General features: G+C 39.8%; 1 protein-coding gene across 2 annotated transcripts; it reads left to right on the forward strand.

Moving 5' to 3' along the window:
* The first annotated feature begins 6983 nt into the window (after window positions 1–6983).
* On the forward strand, window positions 6984–23306 carry zdhhc7 (zDHHC palmitoyltransferase 7). 2 transcript variants are annotated; one of them, XM_088334746.1, is made up of 8 exons: window positions 6984–7142; window positions 9453–9533; window positions 16259–16608; window positions 19032–19156; window positions 19224–19320; window positions 19405–19486; window positions 20218–20348; window positions 22777–23306. In XM_088334746.1, the coding sequence occupies exons 3-8, from the start codon at window positions 16264–16266 to the stop codon at window positions 22957–22959; spliced, it is 963 nt and encodes a 320-aa protein (XP_088190872.1). In that variant the 5' UTR covers window positions 6984–7142; window positions 9453–9533; window positions 16259–16263; the 3' UTR covers window positions 22960–23306. The 2 variants fall into 2 exon arrangements, with proteins under 2 accessions (XP_088190872.1, XP_088190874.1); XM_088334748.1 differs by having other exon boundaries at window positions 16263–16608.
* The last annotated feature ends 988 nt before the right edge of the window (window positions 23307–24294 follow it).

Genomic DNA, 24294 nt, shown 5'->3' on the forward strand with positions numbered 1-24294 from the left:
TCCAAACGCTCAAGAGCTCAGACACTGGTTTGCGGCTGGAGGAGGTTGCGGTCGGAGACTCAGGGGCCAAGCTTTGTTGTGACCTCTCCATGGGTTGGCCTAGGCCGCTTGTCCCTGCTGGCTGGCGTCGGGCTGTTTTTGAGGCAATACACGGCCTGTCTCATCCTGGCAGGAAAGCATCCATTAAGCTAGTGGCCCAGAAGTTTGTGTGGAAAGGGATGAGAAAGGACGTCCGGGACTGGGTCGACTCATGCGTGGCATGTCAACGCGCCAAAGTGCACCGTCACATCAAGGCCCCATTGGTACCATTCGCCATCCCCGAACGGAAGTTTGACCACGTTAACATTGACCTGGTGGGCCCACTGCCCCCTTCACACGGTTTCACTTACCTCCTGACGATGGTGGACAGGACGACCCGTTGGCCTGAAGCAGTTCCGCTGACTTCCACCTCAGCTGTCGATGTGGCCCGGGCGTTCATCGGCACATGGGTCGCCCGTTTTGGACCCCCTGCAGATCTCTCATCTGACAGGGGCGCACAGTTCACCTCCGAGGTGTGGAACACGGTTGCCGAGAGCCTGGGAGTCAAACTTCACCGCACCACTGCCTACCACCCCCAGGCTAACGGGTTGTGCGAGCGGTTCCACCGCTCGATGATAGCGGCCCTGCGCGCCAGCCTGACCGATGGGGACTGGGTCGATAAGCTACCCTGGGTCATGCTGGGACTGAGGACCGCTCCCAAAGAGGACCTTCAGTGCTCTTCAGCTGAGTTGGTTTACGGTCAAGTGCTGCGGGTGCCAGGTGATTTCATCCCAGACCCAACGACACCCTGGGCTGCATCCAGGGAGAAGTCCATCTTGCAGGGCACTGCAGGAGCGTTTGTGCCTATCCCCACATCGCGACACGGCAGGCCAGTTTCACGGGTTCCCTCCAACCTGCGCTCGGCTGGTTTTGTTTTCATTCGCCACGATGCCCACCGCGGACCATTGCGCCCTCCTTATGATGGACCGTTTAAAGTCCTGCAGCATGGTGACAAGACCATGGTCGTGGACATTGGTGGTAGGCCAGAGACTGTCTCCGTGGACAGGGTTAAGCCTGCCTACATGGATATGTCCAAGCCATTGGAACTGGCCCAAGCCCCACGGCGCGGCCGTCCTCCTGCGACACGACCCTCCGGCCCCGTGGGTACCCACTCTGACCCTCCGCCCCCAGCACCTGTGGGCTCTCCAACTGAGTCCACAAGCTCTCACCCCCCCGCTGTTCCAGCTCCTTGTACCCGCAGTGGCCGGGTCAGCGTCCCAACCAGGGACAGAGACTTTGACTATGGGTGAATTCTGGGGGGGCTTGTGTAGTGGGTTTTACATAATTCACCCACGGAACCATTGTTTAGTTAGCGAGTTCCTAGGGGGACTCTTAATTGGGCCGGCTCGAGCCACTCTGGTGTTTGTTTTGTGATTGCAAGTTTAAATGTCATTAAAGCAGCTTTCGTTGGCACCTTTGTTTGACACTCTGCCTACGACTCCCGTCTCTGCTCGCTACAATACGTCTTATTCATCATGTGATTGGCGGAGCAAGAAAGCAATTTATAAGCTGTAGCATAGAAAAAACATGTTTTATTGTCTTACCTTAACTTGAAAATTAAGTCTATGCACTGTTCCTTTTGAATAGAATTATCAACAGATAGGTAATCCTCTATTATGAAAAAAGAAACCTAAAGCTTGACTTGCTGTTAGCTTTCTAATATTATCACTAATTGTATAGTTTGGGGCTGAGGTGTGTACCAAATCAGAATCCTTGGTCTCTTTATCGCCATTCACCATGAGGCAAAATAATTATGTGCTTCACTCTGCATCTACAGATTCTATGGACGGTAATATTTTGCATACTGCTCCTTTTATATAAACGCATCGCTAGATCAGTAATTCTTCTATACAAAATGTTCATGCAACTAGATATGTACTACTGGATGGCTTTACTTGCTTTAAGCTTGCTTATACTAGTGTTTCGGGCTGAGGTGTGCCCCAAATCAGAATAATTGCTTTCACTCTTGCCCTCTGTTTCGAGGCAGTACAGTAATAAATTACACACTGATTGTATTAATGATATCCATCATGTGTTAAAATACACCATTTGGAAAAAAAATACATTGTGAAGTTGAAAGAGAAAGAACTTTACAGCCTCGCCTGCCTCACCTGAGAACACATCAATGGAAAATAATGTATTTTACCACTTATCTGGTGTTTGTTTTTGCACTCTTTGGCAAACCGGATAACGTATAATACATATATTGTGTCTTTCTTCTGGAATGATAAATAGTACCATCTATGTTTTTTGTTTTTTGTTTTTTTAAGCTGTGTCCATAATTCTGTATTAGCGCATCAAAATGCAGGTCAAAACTATGTGATTGGTTGATAAGTTTGTCACTAGTTTGTTTATATTTCATTATATTATATGGACTCACTGTTGTTCGTTGTTTTGACTATCGCATCATTGTCGCTATCGGCCAATCATGTTGATGTTCTTTGATTTCCCCATCCTATAAGGCTGATCTTTTTTGTAAGATTGGCAATTTCATAAAATGAGGGGGCTTGGAAAAGAGCTAAAGGAAGGGATTTAATTTTTCTTATTTTAGAGCCCTCCTCCCAGTCCTCCTTGCAAGTTTAAAATCTACTGATGTCTTCTTGCCTTATTTTGACTGTCTACTAAAGTTTATACTTAACAGTGAATATACATTTTTCAAGTATAATTTTCGCTTTCGTGTCAATAATATTTCATTCCTCAGATATGCTTTTTGCCCCGGCACCACACTGATGATATAACTCCACTCCCTCTATTTCCCATTACTGCAGTAACACGCATGCTGACGAGGAGAGCACGTCACACCACTCCACTCCCTGCTCTCACTTTGCGTTCACTTCATTATACTCCAAAAGCCAAAATGTCAACATAAGGGTGCATGGAAATAGCAATGCACAAGGGCGATTCTATTTGTTGCATGAGCACTTAACATTTATTATTTAATCACATGCAAGGCCACTGATGCATCGGTAATCGAAAGTCCATTGGGCTTGGACGCTGGTTCATGAACACCAACCACAGACGACTTTATTATGACCGCTGGTACATACAGTGTCGTAAAGTATTTGCCCCCTTTCCTGTTTTCCGTGTTTTTTGCAGATTGATCACTCACAAAGGTTTCGATCATCAAGGTACAAAAAATTAAAACATATCTGGCCCTTTGTGAAAAAGTAAATGCCCTATGAACCTAAAAGGGTCACCTTTGGCAGCGATAGAAAAATAAAATGTTTACGATAATTTGTGATGAGTCTTTCACAACACTGAGAAGGAATTTTAGCCCACTTGTCTTGGCAAAATTGTTTCAAATCTACCATATTGGATTGTTTTTCAGCATGAACTGCCCATTTAAGGTTACACCACAGCATCTGAATTAATTATAATCTGAACTTTTACTTGGCCACTACAGAACTTTCATTTTGTTTTCTTTCAGCCGTTCAGAGGTGGACTTGTTGGTGTGTTTCGGCTCGTTGTCCGGTCCTGCTGCATTATCCAAGGCGCTTGAGTTTGAGGGCACAACTGATGGCCGGATATTACCCTTCAGGATCTTCTGGTAAACACCAGAATTGATTATTCCATCAACCACACTGTCATCGTCCTGAAGCGGCATTCCTCCACACTGTTGCAAAAGACTTATTAGCAATTATTGTGAACGCTTGATTTCAATCATCGTTGCCAAGCGGGGCCCAAAACCCTATTAGGTTCAGGGGGCCATTACTTTTTCAAATAGGGCAGAAAGGTTATGATTTTTTCGTGCCTTAATAAATGAAATCAACATTTCAAAACTGCATTTTATATTTCCTTGGGTTGTCTCTGTGTGATATTACTAGCTGCAGCCGGGCTTTACAGTTTGTTTTGGGTGGGTGAACACAGACACCAGTCCATCACAGTCGCACACACAAAGCAGTCACTCAAACGCAACCCATACACACACACAAACACACCGCCTTCTGCAACCTGCCCCTGTGAAAGCATTTGCTGTGTGTTGTCTGCTGCAGAACACAATGCATGGTGAGAATCAGCAAAGTATCAAAAACATGAAAAATAAACAGCGATACAGCGAGGGATTACTGTAGTCTACATTGAAAGTAATTTTTTTTTATCATGGCTGGTCACCGTGGTTTAGGAAATAATTCATGCTATTCGTTTGGGTAAATAAACTTGCTGCGTTTTGGGGGATTTTCCTTTATTTTGTCCTGTTTTCCAAGTTTAACTTTATTCTTATCTTGCGTTTTTTAGGAAAAAAATGTCGGCCAGTGTAACAATTATTTTTTTACTATATTCTAACATTTTTCAGGGTTATTTTTGATAAATAAGAAAATAATTAAATCAACAAAATTATGTGCAAGTCTTTTACTTTAGTTGACTATTTTTTCTTCAATTGTAATCATAAACAGCTTCTTCAAACAAAATAAAATATTAAATATCAAATATAATTTCGTATAATAGCTCACAAGCGACCTCATCTTTAATTGTACAGCCCTTAATCATGAGAATATGCTATACAGACTACAGACTATTATTACAGCACATCAGAAAAAAGGTGATAACAGAATGCTCGGTTGACAGATTCCTGAGGTCAACATAATTCATAAGCTATTAAAGAATAAAAGTATATTTTAAGCCAATTTTAAAAATACTTATCTATCGCAACCTACTGATATGGATGAATGTAACAGTTACTTGGAGATCACTGCAAGAAAGCAATGATATTGAAAAATTGCATGCTTTTTTTCGAAGACAAAATTAGGCCATTTCCTGCGGCACACTAGACAAGATCTCACGGCACACTAATGTTTACCGACACCCTGGTTAGAAAAAAATTAAAATACATAATCTCAAAAGGTGAGGGATGTGAGGGAAGTTCATTTATGGTAGCTTGTCACTGCTCTTTTGAATGGCTCGTTAGATGCTCATTTACCAGGGGGGAGAGAGGGGTTGTGTGTGTGTGTGTGTGTGTGTGTGTGTGTGTGTGTGTGTGTGTGTGTGTGTGTGTGTGTGTGACACTCCTGGAAATGGAAAAGGCTTCAGTCGCTTGATTCAGCCTTTAATCTGCTTTAGAGGATTGCAGGGGTATTTCTCTGCACCTCTTTAGAACTAGACAGCTGATAGTGGCTCTGCAGTGAAGTTACAGGTCGCCAGTGCACAGCGGCAGACGGGCCAGGGAGGGGGAGGACAAGCAGCTTTGTGTTGTTTGGCCTCATAGTAATCCACTCCTGGGAAACACGTGATGGTGGAAGCTGTGGACAGGAAGGACTTGCTTCTTTTTGCCTGACATGTAGGTGAAACTTCAGGCGTCTATTCTGTCAGCCATGGGCAGAACCAGCACCCCCAAATATTTTGGCATTTTAGAAACTCTGTTTTCCTGAATAAAGGACAGGATAGACTTAAATATAAATAAAAGGCCTTCACTCAACTATTAAAATAAACCAGTTAACCCATTCAATGCCAAACACTGTGAGCTGTTGTGACTAAATGTGTTATTCTGAGAAAAAAAATCCCTTGTCACCCACAATTATAATATGCAGGGTAAGCTATGAAAGTATGCTGAAGGATAAAGCATGATACTGAAAAACTACAGTAAGCCAAAGATGTTAACCTGACATTCTTTTACTGGTATGGCCCACCTGAGAACCAAAAGTCTGGATCCAGAGCCAAACTGAATTTGACATCCCTTCTTTAGGGATATTCTTCACACGGCTAAAAACTCTCACTGACGTCATTAAAGTGAGAAAGGCAAAGCAGTACGTGCAAAAGTAAAGGTTTGATAGAAGATAACATTTGCTAGTTTATATTGGAAATCAAATATCACGTTGTCGCCAGCTACCAGGGACCAAGGCGATCCACATACGAAACGAAATCGGTCTAACACAATAGTTGTCAAATAGTGGACCACGAGGCTCCGTCAAGAGAAGTGCAGGCGCGTTTGACTTCAGCAAACTTTTTTTTTAACTTTACCAGAATTTCCACTACACTAGGGGACAGTGGCGTTCTTAGTAGCAGAGTATTTTGTTTCCATGCAGTGCATTGAGCACAGAGTATAAACATTGAGTATGAAGTGTAGACATGAAGTGTAACAAGCCCTTAAATGACCCCATGACAAAAATATTTAAAATGGATGTGGGGTCAGGCAAAGAGAGACGGGGTAAAGAGACAAACATAAGTCTTCTCCCTTGGCACTTGCTACCACCAATATCAAGCAATATTTGTTTTGTCCCCACCTATATTATGTGATCACTTTAAACAAGGTTGATCTTTGGTGAGGGGATTTCTTTTCCCAAAGGGGGCATGACAGAAAATATTTGAGAAGCACTGGTCTAACAAAGGCAGCACGGCAGCTAAGTGTTGAGCGCGTCCATGGCATAGTTCTGAGATCATGGGTTCAAATCCAGCTACCAGCCTTCCAGTGTGGAGTTTACATGTTCTCCTCGTGTTTGCTTGGGTTTCCTGCAGGCACTCCAGTTTCCTCCCACATTCCCAAAACATGCATGTCAGGTAAATTGGCCAGCCCAAATTGTCGATAAGTATGAGTAAGCATAAGAATGGTTGTTTGTCTCTGTGTGCCCTGCGACTGGCTGGCAGCCAGTTCAAGGTGTCCCCTGCCCACTGCCCAAAGATGACTGGAATGGGCTCCAGCACCCCTGCGATGCTATTGAAGACATGCTGCGCAGATAACGGACGGGCGGTCTAACAAAACCCCAAGTTCTATCTATTTTTTCCGTTTAACGTTCTTATACGTACACAATTTAAAATGTTGAAACCGTACAATTGAAAATAAATGAACTTTTTTATCAGGTACATTTTTAAGCTGATTTCCTGTCCAGCAGTGCGCTCTGTCGGAGCTACAGTTGCAATTGCATTATAATATTGTTAGGTGGCGCCATTGCCTATACATTGTTCTACTCCGTTCAGTCATTCACGAAGAGGAACCGAATCCCGGAAGCTCCGATGGGATGTGTCACTACCCCCCTCCGCGGCTCCGGTAGTCCCCGAGTGGTTCCCCACCTATTATGAAGCACTCAAAATGGATCTAAAGGAACCCCTCTAACCACTATGTCAGCAATATTAAGGTACGTCTACGAGAACATATTTCACTCTTCTGACATCCGGCGGTTGCGAAGCCTAGCTAGACATTTCCCTCAAAAGCTAGCAAAATGTAGCCACCTGTCCGGTAGCATATAAAAAATGTAAAGCTATCACATTCGTGCTCGATTTTTTTTTACCTATTGGATTTTTACACTTGTCACTCGTTAAATTCTGTGAGGTCTACACGCGGTAGCTGGGCTTGCTTAGATAAAATCGTGAGACGATGATGATATACTCGTTGGTTGATGAGGGGAGGGGCTCCAATCGCAGTGTTGCTTTAGCTGTGGTGGCATACCCTAGTAGCTAGTTTTAAGGGCAGATGTGATATGGTTGTCCCAAATACTAAAACGGGAGTTAGTTGGTATCAAAATACTTTCAAATAGCCATCATCGCCATGGAAAAATACACAGAGGTTTTGATCCGAAGTATTAGTAATTTGACTCTGGTAGTATGATTGTATCAAGTATGACAAAGACGTGGCACATCACTGTAGTATATGTCGAGTTTGCATGCAAGGACCTGATAATCCATCTGACATGACGTGAGTTTTGAACTGTGCTATGCTGAGGACTGCGTGCGCGCGCATGTGTGTGTTTCTTTATTTGGGCACAGCAGAAAAAAACAACGTCAACCACTAGATCACAAAATGAAGAAAGCATTTGCACAAAAAACATCTGTACTATATAGTTATATAATACATAAACATGTGCCTAAAGAGAGTAGGCTGAAGCAAAAGCTTTTAACTTGCTATCAATATTCTTTTTTTTGCAAGAAATACTCAAATCAAAACCAGAAAACAGACCTCACAAAGGGGAAATTAGAAAAATAAATGAATGACATTTCAGGCCTGCAATTATGCCACTCCATGGTTCCTGTGGATCCTTGAAAAAAAAAAGTCTCAAAAGGCATTGAATTCATTATTCTAAAAGTAAGGCCTTAATTGCCACTAAAATGTCCTAAATCCAATCTTCGAAATTCTTTATTAGCTTACATTAATACGATTTATATTTGTTTAAGCTTGGGCGACTCAATAACATCTATCAATGGTCTGTTTTAATTATATATGGGGAAAACAAAAGTGTAGCGCAAAATTTATTTTACTCTCCTTTACCATAGTCCAATTTTGCTGGCGATTAAAAAGCAGCTTAATCTCCCTCTTGGTCCCTTTACCAGTTCAGAACATTTCGTTAACTTCATTGCTTTAAGAAAAACTGAAAATTGAAAAAGATTTGCACGTATGTAATGACATTTCTTCAAACTGTTTGTGTACAACTTAAACCGCAACATTAATGAAACGCAGGCAGAAAATGGGCGGAGCGACTGTTTAGCTGATCAGAATTCGGGACGCAATGGTCGATAAAAATCTGCGAAACCGCAAAAAGTAAACCGCAATACAGCGTGAGATTACTTTTGTATCCAAGAAACTCTTGCTTGATACGTTAATTCTCTTTAGTATATTCATCAACAAATGCATTATATATATATAATATATATATATATATTATATATATATATATATATATCTTAATTGATATTTAAAAATGATGTTTTAAAGCCATAACCTATTTTAGGGTTGTTTGACCTTTTTTTCAAGGTGATAGCTACTTTTTGTTACTAATTTTTGCAAAGGGCACCCAGTTTGATATGCATTTCTTAAATAACTAATCATGTTGTTACTACTGTATGTCATTACTAAGTTAATTATTGGAAGTATGGTTGAATAGACTCAGTCAACCACGATTTTGTATTTTTACTAGAAACTCACAATGACCCAAGACTGGTGAGATATTTTCGGAGCGGGTCTGCGGGCACCTCAGCTATCCTTAGGGGGAACTCTGATGCCTGTGGGTACCACTTTGGAGACCCTTTTATCTAAATCATTCCATAAATGAATTCCTTTTTTGGTGGTACAATGACTTATCAATGCTGTTCGGGAATATTGAAAAGCCATTGTGCCACCCAAAAAGTTACAGTATTTGCTTACTTGATTGGCATCGGTTAAGCCCCAAGTGTTTTTACAAATATGGAATTCGTTGGGTTTCTCTTTTACCCTGACAATGAAAAAAGGTCCATTACTTTTGCCCAATTTGTTGTTAGTCTTTAAGTAAGCAGTGAATGATTGACAAGTCCAAGGTGTAAACCTGCCTTTTGCCCAAGTTGGCTTGGAAAGGCAACAACCATCACTAGCATCCCAAATAAAGCAAGTAATCTATAATATACATATACAAGATATATGGCTGTTTTAATTCATTCTGTTTACTGTGTATCTTTCTTCTTTTCCACCCTTTGCCCAGAATCTTACACTCGCTCTAAATCTCATGCTGGCCCTGAAGTCATACACCTAAACATGTTTTTGTGAGGAGGAAGCATTCTAGGTAGGTACATTTTCATTGTTGTCATTTTTAGTCACGCTTCTCAACAATTATCTGTGGAAGCTCGACCAGTTGCATTCCTGGAGTTTGACAGTCAGTGCCAAGCAGGAGGAGCCTAAGAATGGAAATAATGATGGGAGGTTTTATTTTGTGTTTGAAGTAGTTTCTAATAAGGGTCAGTGAGCAAGCTGTCCATTCGGTGGATGGAGTTTGTCAATCACAGGACTGACACAAAGAGGCAAATAACCATTACAACTTACGCTCACTCCTTTTTTTGAACGTAGGGCAGTTCTTAAATCAGCATGATAATGGAGTTTAAAAAAAAACTGTTTTCACACGATTCACCCTTTTGTTTTTAAAGCCGAGCCAATATTCTGATTTGCTGCGTGTGTTCAGAGCACGTGTCAAACAAACAAGACCTGCAAGATCAAAACTTAAGGAAAAATAAAAAACGATGTCAAAAAGAAACAAATTGGATACAACTGATAAGATACAAGAGCTACAACTTTTCATGCAAGATGAATGTAAGGATATGAAAGACAAGTTTAAGGAGTTAAATGACAAGTTCAACAAGCTGGAAAAAAAGACGGAAAAAATGGTAGGCAAACTTGGAAGATATAAATATCTGAAAATAGTTAGACTACATAAAATTGCAGATGTAAGAGATCCACTCATCAAAGCATTGCAAAATCATGTACATGATCTTGACCAAAACAGTCGTCTGAATTATCTTTTAGCCCATCAAATTCATTGCGTACTTAGGCACAAGCTGCAAATGATGTTTCGAAACAAATGCAGAAAGAATAGCCGAACAAGTGACTTCCAAGAGCTTAAGATAAACATTTATCCAAGAAATGTTGATTACTGCTACCAGTTTCTTGAAAATAACAAACAGAAATCAACAGATTTCCAGACTAAAAAGGTCATAATTTTAGAGGAAATGAAGTCTACATCAATGAAAACATGACCCCCAAAAAACTGTTTTGTCCTTGGTGTTTTTTTCTGCACAAGCACTTATGGTCACTGTTAGGTAGATGATTCCATGTAAAGTTCAAGTTTCAAAATCTCAAATATTTGTGCTACTTTACTCTGGATTTATGAATTGCTTGGAATTATTCTTAATGCGTTGTGGTCCCTTCTGGACTAGTAGTAGTGGACAGCTGGTAGAACAGCTGCTCTTCTTGACTAGCCCCCCTCCTAATTGACCGCAAAAAGAATCAATACCATGAAGTAGTGAAGTGTATCCTGCCACTCCTTAAGCCTGCAACTTTGTCTTGTTTAACAATAGAAAATTTTGCTTCAACGCATGGGATGTATGGTTATTGCGTTGTTTATAAGAGCTGCTCCGTAAAGTGTATTTAAACATCCCAGTGCAGTATATCCACTGGAATACTAGAGCTGTAGCCCAGTTGTCTTGTTACGTCTGCAAATAGTTATTATGCCGATAGTATTTTTTTGGCCAACTAAAACATTAAGTTGATCACTTGGCACCGTATACAAGTGACAAAGTCAGAAAGGCATTTAAAGTTGCGGTTCGTACTTTGAGGTGTCCTTAAAAAGTTAAAAGTTTTCCCTATTAAGTATGTGTTAACAATGCCCAACTGAGTTAGAAGGGCCCTTATGCTTTTTTTTTCATTGCACCTATCTGCCTTTATCTTACTTTTATCAGCCCTGTTTGAGGCGGAGCAAACCACCAAAAAGATGAAAAATGAATGGTTTATTTGATGGCGTCTAAGACATGCCATGTACTTGCATGCAATTCATGTGTTACTCTGCAGCTATATGCTGGCTTAGTCATGATTGCATCCTTAAATGCCGCACCCAACCATTAAGAATAAAGATATAATTTGAACTACACAATTTGTTTTGCCAACAGTTCCTTTGTGAAGTCTTCATAACTTCGATACAAAAAAGACCCAGTGAATTAGTTTATGTTAAAAATTGTTAGTTGTAGGGTTTCTCCTCAACATAAACCCCGAAACAGGCTTTAAGTATTTCCGTACATAACTGTGACTGGAACAATTTAGAATTGAGTCTTCACTGAGCTGTCTTGTTATTACTGTATTGAGTCCTTTTTTCCCCCATACTCTTAAAAACAGAGGTTTATCAGATAAAAGTGGGCATTTTATGCAAAGAAGCAGTGCAGGTACTTACTGTAAAATTCGGACTATAAGCTGCGCCTTTTTCCCCTAGCTTTTAACCTAGCGGCTTACGCAACGATGCGGCCAATTCACGCATTCTTTCCAACAGCCACCAGGGGTGCCAAAGCATTAAAGATAAGAGTGAGGCACGAGGAACATATGTGTCAAGGAAGATGCAAGTTTAATGTAACGTTGTGCTTTGTGCATAAACAAATCTAGCATTAACAGACCCTCTTCATGGAAAAGGTGTCATTTGAAAGGGGAGGGCTAAATACCATATAGGGAATAATTTTAGGGAGTCTGTTTATTGGTAAACGGAAATATCGTGGCGAATCAAATGGATTACAAGAAGCAACGTCATCGTACATACACATATTTGTTTATCAATAGTTCAACAGCCCGCCGGCAGGCCGGCGAGACATTAAGGGGTTAAGGTACCGCATATTATTAAAATACTTTCTGTGTACTGTCTTTCTTTGTATATATTTCATGTTTCAGAGTGGGCATATTCGGCTTATTGTCAGGTGCGGCTTATGTATGTACAAAATGTTTTTTCTTTAAAAAAAAATGTACCGTGTGCGCCTTATAGTCTGAATTTTACGGTGTGTGTATATAGTCTGAATTCTACGGTATATAAGTTGAAAGCAGAGAGGGACTTTAAAGCACTCTAGCTGTAACCCAATGAACGATTTGAGAAACTGAGAATGGATAGATGGATAAATTCATTATCCTGGACTGCAGGTTGCATACTAAACTTGTTAGAATAGGCCTCATGTTCTTTCTGGAGCTACTTCTTCTGATGACTTTGTCTCTTTGCTGAAAGACAGCCGCCAGTATCAAGAATCATTAGAGCTGTTTGCACTTCTGGTGCAGGATCACTTACAAAGAGAGACATTGATTTTGTTTAGGTTTCCTCCTGCAAACATCCTTGGTTGAATATGCTTGAATGTTCTGTAGCACCCTTGGTCACACGACGCACATTAAGCAGATAGTCAAATTCTTGTCAAACGCGTCCCAATACTGCATTGTCAATGGTTGTAACAGCTTTTGTTATTCGTGCCTTCAGCTTATCCCTGTCTCTTGGAAGAGAGTTCACATTCACCAATAATCCTTTCACAAATCCCCACCCAAAAAAAAAATATATATGGTGTGAGAGCTGGGTGCAAGGACATATGATAGTGATCATTCTGCCCATATTGTCCAATCCATCTGTCTGACAGTGTTGTGTTCAGAAACTGTCGAACCGAAGCTTCAGTGTGGTGGTACCAGAATGTTTCCCACTCAATTTGTCCATCAACCAGTTTTTCATCATCAACTGTTGTCCTTGAAAAGAAGAATGATCCGTAGACAGCTTTCTTCGACATAGCACATAACAGTAAAACAAGAATAACAGTATCGCTTGCAAGCAATGACAATGCAATGATGGGATGTGTTTGGCAAGAATCTGCTTGATGTGTGTCATGGTGTTGCAATGAACATCTTTGAACATTCCATGTACAAATGAAGATTACAAGCTTTCTGAATTTACCAAATGTGGTTTTATATTTTTAATATTTGCTGAGATATTAAATGTCAAAATATGCCAGAGACTTTTGGAACACCCCGTACGATGAAAAAGAAACTTCAGAAACCTTGTAAAAAGCCATAAGCTCCTTGGAGAATGAAAAGAATTGTGACGGATGTGCCTACTAATACTGTTATCGGTTGTTAATACGTATTTAAGCAAAATGTCTGACTGACGGCAGTCTTGGTGATGAATTCTCTTACATATTTTGTAATCTGCTCAGTATTCTTAATCCAGAAACATAAATTTAAGCAAAGACGATTGCTCCTCTCCCCTATTTATCAAAAAATGTTAAATTAACTCCAGACTCGGTGCCTTAAGTGAAATCACTCTGTTGCCGCAGATTTGTTCAATTTGGCTATACAAAAAGGACATCGAAGCCTCAGTGGGTAGTATTTGACCAGCGATGGCACTTTATTGTCTTAACGCAAACAAAAAAACGGTGCCAGGAGCACAGTGCAGCAGCAAAATGCCAGAAAAACATTGGGGCGACTTTTAGGTAGGGCTTTCACTATGTGAATTTTTTTTTTTAAATGTGACTTATAATTTTTTTTTTTATAAATATTTACACTGGTATAATAGTGCATGCATTTTTGCGTAGTAATTAATGTTTTATTTTTCCTACTGAAAAGTTTTTTGTAGAACAGGCACTAAATATTGCACACTAAACCTTTCAGAAAGCAGGTCAGAATTGGTTAGCTGAAAATGTGTGCGGGCCAACTATTCAGCCTAGCTTTCTTTGAACAGTCTTTGATAAATTGACCATCCATGAAAGGTTTGCTCTGCTTGGCGATTAGCGCCACACCCTTTTAGCTCGCCTTCGTAGTACAGTGGGACCTAGGTTATCGCGGTTAATGGGGACCAAAACCATGCGCGAAAAGTGAAAATTTGCGAAGTAGCGACGCCCCTTCAAAAATGCTTAAAAAAAATTTATTATAATTTTTTTAATGATTTTATTCTATTATTATTTTTAGACCTGCGAAGCTCTGAACACGCGAACATGGAACCACGAAGTAGCGACGCCCCTTCAAAAATTCTTCTAAAAAAAAAAACTTTTTTTTTTTTAAATTTTATTTTATTATTATTTTTTAGACTTGCGAAGCTCTTAACCCGCGAACATGAAACCACAAAGTAGCGGCGCCCCTTCAAAAATGCTTTAAAAAAATAATAATAATATATATATATTTTTATATATATATATATATTTATTTTTTTTATTATTATTATTTTTTAGGCCCGCAAAGCTTTGAACCCGCGAACGTCGAAGCGCGAAGTAGCGAGGTCCCACTGTATTTTAATTTGAAACGCAGGGTCTTGTGAAAAAGCGCTGCGGTCCTGTTAAAACAGCTTCCAGATAGATAGATGGATAGATATTTTCTCATCCCTGTAGGGAAATTTACACTTCCAGCAGTATCCTTTGTTGTTTATTAACAGAATGCCCTCGGGGTGCTGTGTTGTAGTTTAGCAGCAGCGGAGTCGATGACTTCACACGCTAGTCCAAAAGTTCGACGTCCCTGCAGCCGATGGAAATCTTTGTGCCCAGGGTTACACCACCTCGTGTTCACGTAGATGGCGAGTCCACCTCCTCTCCGCTTCCCGCAGGCTTTCGTGTCTCTGTCTAACAACGCTGAAGCCAGTTATCGCCGGGTAGCTCCACGTTAGCGTCCGGGAATGCTAGACGTTTCCGTAAAACATAGCAAACTGCACTCCCTGTACGGTTTGATGTTTTCCACCAGCACAGTGGGTCGGTCTTATTTAGTAGAGAGTTCACATTTCCCATGATTATGGACGGTACCACAGACTTATAACGCTGCTAGCCGCTTAGCTAGCTCCGGCTCCACATCCACGATAGTCCCCCTCATCACGCCGGCACGATAATTCTTCAGGGCCAGGAGTTGATTCCTCGAATTAACACATTTTTGTGCGTTAAGACCCATAACGATAGGATAGAAAGTAGTTGTCAAACGGGACGAAAAACATCAAAGATAGAAGCAGACACTTAAAACAATAAATCACAAAAAGTGCAAAATAACACGGAGCTGATGGAAAGGCTGCTGGAAAGGCTGCCGCTTGTGGCGGCGCCGCTTTGATCATAGTTACTTCACCTTTTCACAGCGTTCATTTCCAGTTAGGGTTTTTTGGTCTGAATGTTTTGTCTGGCAGTGCCTCTTTATGTCTGTTTTCAAAGAATGTAATATAATCTCTTGATAAATTAAGCAGATGCAGTTGTTTCTGATTTTGGTGAAAAAACACTCAAATTTCCACATGTCCTGGAAGCGGCAGCCTTCACAACTTTCCTTTTTTTTATTTACAGTTGCAATTTCGGAAATGGGGTAGGCTAACATTCTCACAGAAAGCCAAGTACAAGGTGGCCAAAGGGCTACTGCTATCATCCGGTGAAATAGTGGATTTCTTCTGGGGGTTTTTTTGGGTACATATCTATTTTATACTGCAGTCAACATTACTGGCAGGCCAAATATTAATTTTATGACAGAGGCCATGGACCAGTAAAAAATTGATCACGTGTCGTAACTGGCTCCCAGGCCTGACTTAGGACATGCCTGTTTTAAAAGAACATGATGACTGCATGTGTTTAACACACCAAATTAACCCCATAAGCCGACAAGTTCTGCGAATGCTTGATTGAAAATTGAAAACAAAATGTTTTTCAAAGTAATAAATTGAACTCATAAACTGATCAGCTCAAATCCACAAATGAGCTCCTTTATTCAATTTAATTGGTTTGACATGATATTGACACTGTGCAAAGTCGAAGGTGCCAATGATAGGCAAGAGAGAGCAGGTACCTTCTTGTCATAGTGAGCAAGTCAAGTCACTTATTTGTATAGCCCTTGATCACAAACAGTCTCAAAGGGCTGCACAGACAACAACCATTACAACCTCCCCTGATCTGAGACCTACACGAGGGCAAGGAAAAACTCGAAAAATCTCAGCATGAGGAAAATTAGGAAACCTTGAGAATGTTGTTAATGCTAACACGCACAGTTGTTTCCCTCCTTAAGCCAGCATGCACTCTTCTAACCATCGACTGCGAGAAATGGAGCAGCACCACCCATTGCTGTCTGCGGTTAGCGACGTGGAAACGGGCAACCTTGCGGCTGGCGTGATAGTCGGCGGCGCCCATGCGGACCAAACGGCCAACAACCGCACAGTGTGGTTTATCCAGGACAGCTGTGGTATAGTGTGCGCCAGTATGACCTGGTTCCTGGTGCTCTATGCCGAATTTGTCGTCAACTTTGTCATGCTGCTGCCCGCCAAGAACTTCTGGTATTCTTTGCTGAACGGAGCCGCCTTCAATGCCCTTGCCGTGCTCGCACTGGCTTCGCATCTGCGAACGATGTTATCAGATCCGGTAAGTATGTCTGTGTGCTACAAAATCCTTCGACAATTACTCTTATTAGTTCAGCTTTGGGGGAGATCTGGCTCTACTGACTGTACCGCTGCAACTAATGACAATTTTAATAGTCGAACAGTCACAGACTTTAAGCCATTAGTCGATTAATTGGATAAACATGATTTTTTTTTCTAAATTTAGCATGAAGTTGATTTAATTATTGAGAAAATTATATTAAACACAAGAAAAATGGGTATGAAGAAAGTTGCATTTTTTCATAAAACATACTGCACTTTTGTAACCAAATTAAATAAAGATCTATAACCAATTAAGCACTGTGCTCAGTCAGTAAGGACGTTAATCCATAAATAAACTTTGTCTATTTTTTAGAGATAGGCAAATTAATAACACATTGAAATCAGTTGTTATACCTGTAAACCAAGAGCAGGCCTATTAGCAGTAGCAGAACTGTAAATAAAACAAATATGTGCATTTTGTAAAGTATACTCAGTGGTCAACTGCAAAGTATTTAACAAAATATTTTAGGCATTCAACAGTTTGATTTCAAAGTTTTAACAACTGGCGTTGGCTCTTCAGAGTGCTTGCATTTAATTTAAAATACATTCGTTAATCACAGTCTGGCATAACGTTCGGGTTCTCTTTCAAATTTTCGTGGGTCACCGATCTATCGCCATGATATGCCAGTCTGTTTTGCAAACTTTGCAAGTAGCCTTTATTCACCGTATCCCAGCTAAAATGTTCCCCCAACTCTTGAAGTTTTGTTACGCGTAGTTAATGTTGACACTGCCATTTCTGTATGATTATGTTACAGCTCGAGACAGAAACGCTATTGTGCATAAGCGACTCCTATCAGAGATTAGATTCATGGAGAACTGCCTCTCTTTTAGAAAATCGTCTCTGGCGACCATAGTCTACAATTAAATTCATTGTCAACTATTTTTTATCGATTTTTTAATTTTTTTTTGTTAACATCGAATAATTGTGTTGCGGCAATAACTGATTGTTCAGGGTTCCCTAGGATCCTTAAAAAGTTAAAAAGTAAGGCATTATTTGACATTTAAATGTCTTAAATTCAATTTTTAAGAGTCTTAATAGTAAACACAAAAATGTAGTCATATTTAATCAATTGTCCATATAAATAATAAATACATAATCGACCTCTGTATTCTCAAATACAACTTTTATTACCAAGAAGATAAGAATTAAGTATCAATTCATATTTTAATAATGAATGGTTTGTAGATAATCCATTAAAAGTAAAGGATAATGTGGTCAACTGATGAGGAGAATCTACATGATTATCAGAATACATCTTAACGCATTGCTGAATCAAATGGACTGAACCATTTAAAAGCAGAGGAGTGTTTCCGACTCTGCGTCGTTCACATTTTTGTTTTGTTTTCCCTTTTTTTTATTATTTATTTAGCCTTTTCATCACATTTAAGCTTATCCTGTCCTATATTAAGGAAAATAGAGTTCTAAAAATGTTGTGATGTTGGGGGGGTGCTTGAGCCCCCCCAAAACGGTCTGGTTACACCAATGTTCACTACCACAACTAGTAGTACACAAGTACGCTTTATGTAGAGTACTAGATCAGCCATATTGTAATGTGTGTTTATTGTTTATACTAGTTCACTGATTGCTGTAGCCAGGCCACAATGACTGATAACATGGTTTTATTGGATTTCCCTGTGTATATCCTCACACTTATTTGTCATGTGAAAACGAAAGATTAGTCAGGTTAATTGTGTTGAAATTCTAAATTATTACCTGTAAAACATTTCATTGCGCTTATAATGCTTTATTTGAACATATAACAAATATTTTTTCTTTCTTTATGCATTATTAAATATTTCTTAAGTTTTAAGCTTTAACAGCAAATGTATATCGGTTATCCGCCTCTTCTTATATCGAAAAACCCATATCGGTCAATCCTTAGTTTTTTCCCAAGCATGTGATTTTTTTTTTGATCCTACAGGCAAAATTGGTCATGAATATAGCAGTGTTATGTTTTTCAAAAAAGATTTACACTTGACCAAAAAGTCCTTTTTCTTGCAACATCATGAATGAAGCAGAAGAGTTCTTTGGAATCAGTAGTTTTCAGCCAGTTTTGACTGATGATCCATGTAGTACTGCAAACTTTTTACCTACCGTTTTCAATGTCTAAAACTTTGGAGAGGTCTATGTTTAGAGGAAAGTTTTCAACTGGAACTTTTGTTTAAAGTTGCATCTAATTCATGTGGTGTTATTTGTTTTGTTTGTTTCACAGTCATGTTTTTGTCGTTGTTGATTTTGTCTTAAATTTCATTTCAAAAGGCATTAAATTAAGTTGTAAAAAGACTTGAATTTAACTTGTCTTAGGATGTAGGAACTGTGGTTGTTGTTTTTGATCCGCCTGCCCACTAATTGTGATTCTTAAGGGTGCAGTTCCAAAGGGCAACGCAACCAAAGAGTACATGGAGAGCTTGCAGCTAAAGCCTGGGGAGGTCATTTACAAGTGCCCCAAGTGCTGCTGTATCAAACCAGAGAGAGCACACCACTGCAGGTCCGTCAAGTCAAGCAATTGAACTGTACCTTAGAATCAGTTTCATAAATATTTTTTCTCACCACAGTATTTGTAAAAGATGCATTCGGAAGATGGATCATCACTGTCCTTGGGTCAATAACTGTGTGGGAGAAAAGAATCAGAGATTCTTTGTTCTTTTTACTGTAAGTGCCCTGGGTTTCCCAATGGAAACTGTTCAGGAACTGCATCAAAAATGTCTGAATTGATTGGCTATGTTTTTTTCTTAGATGTACATAGCATTGATTTCTGCTCATGCACTTGGACTCAGCGGTATGCACTTTTTCACATGCATTAAAGTGCAGTGGAATGGTAAGTTATCAGGGTTTGTCCTGGTGCTTGAGATCTTTGGAAATGCTTCAATTTTAATGTTGTGTTTTCAGGGATTGAAAAGTGCTTACATTTTGGGTGAAGTGCTTGTAAATCCTTGAAATTGTTCCCATGTTTCCCAACAAGTCTACTTAAAAATTAGGCTGGCACTGCCTTGTGGTTGTTTTACTTTTCCATTTGCATTCTTTATTCCCTCGTGATTAACTGCAGCTGGCATTAGTTTGTTTGATGTTGTCTTATGAAGCGTCTAAGAGGAAGAGGTACATGGGCATTATGAAGTATGTATGAGTGTAAGATTACGTACTATGGAAATGTATTATGGGCCGTGCAAAGAGTTATTGTAGTGTTTTCCAGTGGTGAATCTCAAAAATATTTGTGGCTCTGCAAAATGCATGATTCACAACAGAATTATTCTTTAATAAGTACTGGAGAAATTGGAAAATCTCCTTTGAACGTTCTTAAAACGGGACTTGAATATGACCATGAAAAAGGTGTAAGAACCCTGCGTTATTCAAGTGGCAAAACACGATCAACCAGAAGGCAGACATTTTAGATTGGGTTAGGGTTATATTCAATTATTTACTACATTAAAGTAATTATTTTTACATTAATAACACAATGACAAAAAAAATTTTGTAAGAGAGGATGACTTGGAGAGATTATTTTAGGCAACGGCAAAAACAAACAACACATTTTTGTCTCATCTGTCGCAGAGTGCAGTGAATTTTCTCCAGGTGTTTCTGTGCTACTACTGATCTTCCTTTGTCTTGAAGCCATCCTCTTCCTCACTTTCACTGCTGTCATGTTCGGTACGCAGCTCCACTCCATCTGCAATGATGAGACGGTCAGTATCAAAAAACACATTTTCGATCTCTCATGTTTGGTGCCGTTTAACATATTAATTACTCACAAAGGTTTCAGATCATAGAACCAATTTTAGTATCTCACAGAGACAGGACCCAAGGAAATACAGAATGCTGTTTTAAAATGTTGATTCCATTCTTTAAGGCACAAACAAATCTAGGCCTATCTGGCCCTATTTAAAAAAGTACCTGAACCTAATGGCAAGTTGGACCAGTCTTTCACAATGCTGTGGAGGAATTTTGAACCACTCTTCTTTGCAAACTTGTTTCAAATCTGCCATATTGAAGGGTTTTCTAACATGAACTCCACGTTTAAGGCCACACCACAGCAGCCTGGACTTTGACTTGGCCACTCCAGAATTTATTTTATTTTATTTTTTGGGGGGGCCATTCAGAGATGGAATTACTGGTGTGTTTCTGATAGTTGTCCTGCAGCATGATCAAAAGGCGCTTGAGTTTTTGGGCACAAACTGATTGCTGGACATTCTTCTTAAAGATTTTCTGGTAAACACCAGAATTCATTATTCCGTCAACTACTGCAAGTTGTTCTGGTCTTGATGTAGCAAAGCAGCCTAAGACCATCACACTGCCACCACAAAGTCTTACTGTTGGCATCATGTTCTTTTTCTGCTGTGTCATTTTTACGCCAGATGTAACAGGCTGCACACCTCCCAAAAGTTTTAATTTACTCTTTACATAAGTCCAGATAGGTCTACAATTTTTGTGCCTTTAAAAAATTGAATCGAAATTTAAAAACTGAAGTTTCTATTTCCTTTGGTCGTTTCTTTGTGATATTAAAATTGGTTCGACGATCTAAAATCTTTGTGAGTGATTATGATGCAAAAAAGCGTAGAATTCCGAAAGGGGGCAAATACTTTTTACACTGTATTTTTTCATGCATCTTTCTTAACTGAATCATTTATCATCCTCTTGCCATTTCCATAGTTAGAATTGGGGAGCAGAACAATCATTTTTTGTAGACTGTGTAATAATCTGTGAAGCCCTTTGAGACTCTTTGTGATTTAGGGCTATACAAATAAAAATGACTTGACTTGACTAGACTGCTGAGCAGTTTTAGGTTGACAGATTGTGAACAAAAAGAAATCAAAGCATAAAATGCTTTTAGTCGTTGCCAATTCCATGTTTCTTGGCAGTTTGATTCAATTGACCACACATTAAGTCTGCATAATTTCTAAAGAAGTTAGCGAAAAAGCCGTCGACACGCCTGCTCTGGTGGCTTGACATGTAAAGCGTCACCACTCCCTACAGGTCACAGCCAAGAGGACAGATCTATTTAGAAACCAGTCTCTTTTGGCTCGGCTCACTGAGAAGAGCCAAGTCTTTTGTCTCTTTTTTTTTAATGATTTATTATCAATAATAATAAAAAAATATGCGCCAAATTATTTACCAATTACTTATTTCAAATGTTATGCAGGGAATCAAAGAAAACAAAATATTCCCAGATCTACAAAAGAATTGTAAAATACAAAAATCTTTTCCCCTGTGATTCGATCTGCATCCTCAGTGGAAAGGTTTAAACACACTTCTATTCTATAGCAATTGAATAACCTATATTTTATGTTGACATTATCTGTGTATTATTTGCCCTCGTGTAGGTTTTAGATCAGGTGATGGTGTCATAATAGTCTGTGGTTTGCAATAGTTTGTGGTCCGTGCAGCTCTTTGAGACTCTTTGTGATTAAGGGCTATACAAATGAACATAAACATGACTTTAACTTTTTACACACTGAACAGATTTTACGTTGAACAACAACACAAAATTCTTGAAAATACAAAACAATAAAATACATATTAAAAATATTAACTCTTCAGCACTATAATTGAATGATAAAATGCAAAATAAATGAACTATTTGCAACCTTATTTAAACCAATTTGGGCACAGATCTCCTGAAAAACACAAAATATTAATTATAATAAGTAAAACTAAAAGCAAAAAATCAGCAATCGATTGAAAGACTGAATGCACTCTGCTAAATTTGGCTCATTTTTCAGCTTTTTATACATCCAGTAATTTTCTTTTTTGGTCTTCCGTATTGAACTCCATTATTTCCCAACACTTATAGAGGCCTTTCAGTGTTCGTAAACAAGTGTGACGTAGCCAAGTTGCACATGCATTATTGAAGCAGAATGGTGGAATTCATGTCAGTTCATAGCAGCACATTAACAAAAAAGAAAGTTCATTGTTGTTGATAACGTCTCAAATAGTATGTACAAGCAGCAAAATAGTGACTTTATTTTAGTCATCGAATTTCCCCCCAAAAAATCCAGCACTGGATTTCTTTTAATAATACGGGAACAATTGGCTTTGAAAGTCCATTAAAAGGGCTTAAATTTTGCCATGACAAAAGGCGTACAAACCCTAAAAACCAAGTTCCGGCTTTTGCAGGAGATCGAACGTCTCAAAAATGAAAAGCCCACCTGGGAGCGCCGCACTAGATGGGATGGAATGAAAGCCGTGTTTGGGGGTCCACCCTCTCTGCTGTGGTGCAACCCCTTCACGGGACTGCGTCTGAGTCGCCTGAAACTCTTGACCCAAGCCCGCCGCCCAGGGTCCGAGTTCTCCGTCTGAGGGCAGGAAGTACCTGGAATAAGACCATAAAAGGTGGACACTCGGGGCTTACGTTCATGCGTGGTTCATGGGGGGATCCGGTGGGAATGCAGGACATCAGAGACCACCACTGCCTGCCCATCATCTTACCGCCCAACTGGAAGACTTTTGGTTTGTGTGATGACGCATGCAGTATGTTATCTTGTATTCCTTTAGAGCAGTGGTTCTCAAATAGTGGGGCGAGCCCTCCTGGGGGTGCGCGGGTCTCCGTCACGTCTGACTTTGGGGAACTTTTTTTTTTAACTTTCCCATAATAAAGTGCAATTGCACCCCCACTCCATTATGGCACAGTGGCTTTCTCACTGTCAGTGTTTGAGTTTTCTTTTTACATTTAGCCTCCACGCAGTTCAAATAGCAATAGCAAATAGTATTAGCATTGAGTTTGAAGTGGAGCAGACCCTCAAGTGACCCCATGAAAAATATTTGATCTGGATGAGGAGACGGGTGAAGAGAGTCTGGGTAAAGAGACAAACAAAAGTCTACCTCCGAAAGCTAAGCTGAAGTTTGATAAAGCGTACGTAGCACTTCACTGCAACCACGGAGGGGGACGAGCAAAGAGCATTGTGCTTGCTATGTTAAAAATGTTTGCAGCGGACAGCACTAAGCCAAATAACTGTCACTTTAAGAAATTAAAACCCAATCACACTGGTAAGGCATAGATTTGACATGAACAAAATATTAAGTGATCACTTTAACAAATAAAAATATCGATCTTGAAAAGGCGCAAAAGAATTTCTTCTTTCGAGGGGGCCCTTGACAGAAAATAATTGAGAAGCACTGCTTTAGAGGCCATCAATCTGTCACAGACAGCTCCCCTTTTCTGTTACTCTGTTTTTGCCACGCTGATGAGATTTAGAGTAAATAATTTACATTGGGAGCACGTAGAGGAGGCGCCACCCAAAGGACACACGCTACTAGTGTGACACTTGAACGCATCTTGACCAACAGACAGGCGGCGAGAGAGTGAAAATGCGCGACTTTGATTTCAGCGATCACACCAGGATGATGAGGCTTTTTCATTCATTCCATAAAAGGAACACATTGTTAAGAATAATCCTTTGTCTTTTCCCACAGGGACGAATGGATTTTGCTAGGGCTGCATGATTTTAGAAAAAAACTCTTGTGATTTTTTTTTATACCAGTATTTTACCAGTAATTTCCATGCGATTTTTGAATTTAAAAGATAAGTGTATTTTCTGTTCTGTTTTTTTTTGTTGAGTACCTGACTCTTGGATGCATGTCCTACTAGTACATACTTATTCATGAGTGGGGTCGAAACTTGGAGGGGGGGGGACG

This window comes from Urocampus carinirostris, chromosome 4 (assembly GCF_059441175.1).
Source record: "Urocampus carinirostris isolate Australia breed hairy pipefish chromosome 4, RoL_Ucar_1.0, whole genome shotgun sequence".
NCBI lineage: Eukaryota > Metazoa > Chordata > Actinopteri > Syngnathiformes > Syngnathidae > Urocampus > Urocampus carinirostris.

Bases quoted from the DNA above. Each gene is read 5' to 3' on its own strand.
- zdhhc7 (XM_088334746.1), top strand. From the start codon at position 16,264: ATGCACTCTTCTAACCATCGACTGCGAGAAATGGAGCAGCACCACCCA. The intron at 19,487-20,217 runs GTAAGTTATCAG...CATCTGTCGCAG, and splicing joins CATTAAAGTGCAGTGGAATG to AGTGCAGTGAATTTTCTCCA. The intron at 20,349-22,776 runs GTCAGTATCAAA...CGGCTTTTGCAG, and splicing joins CCATCTGCAATGATGAGACG to GAGATCGAACGTCTCAAAAA.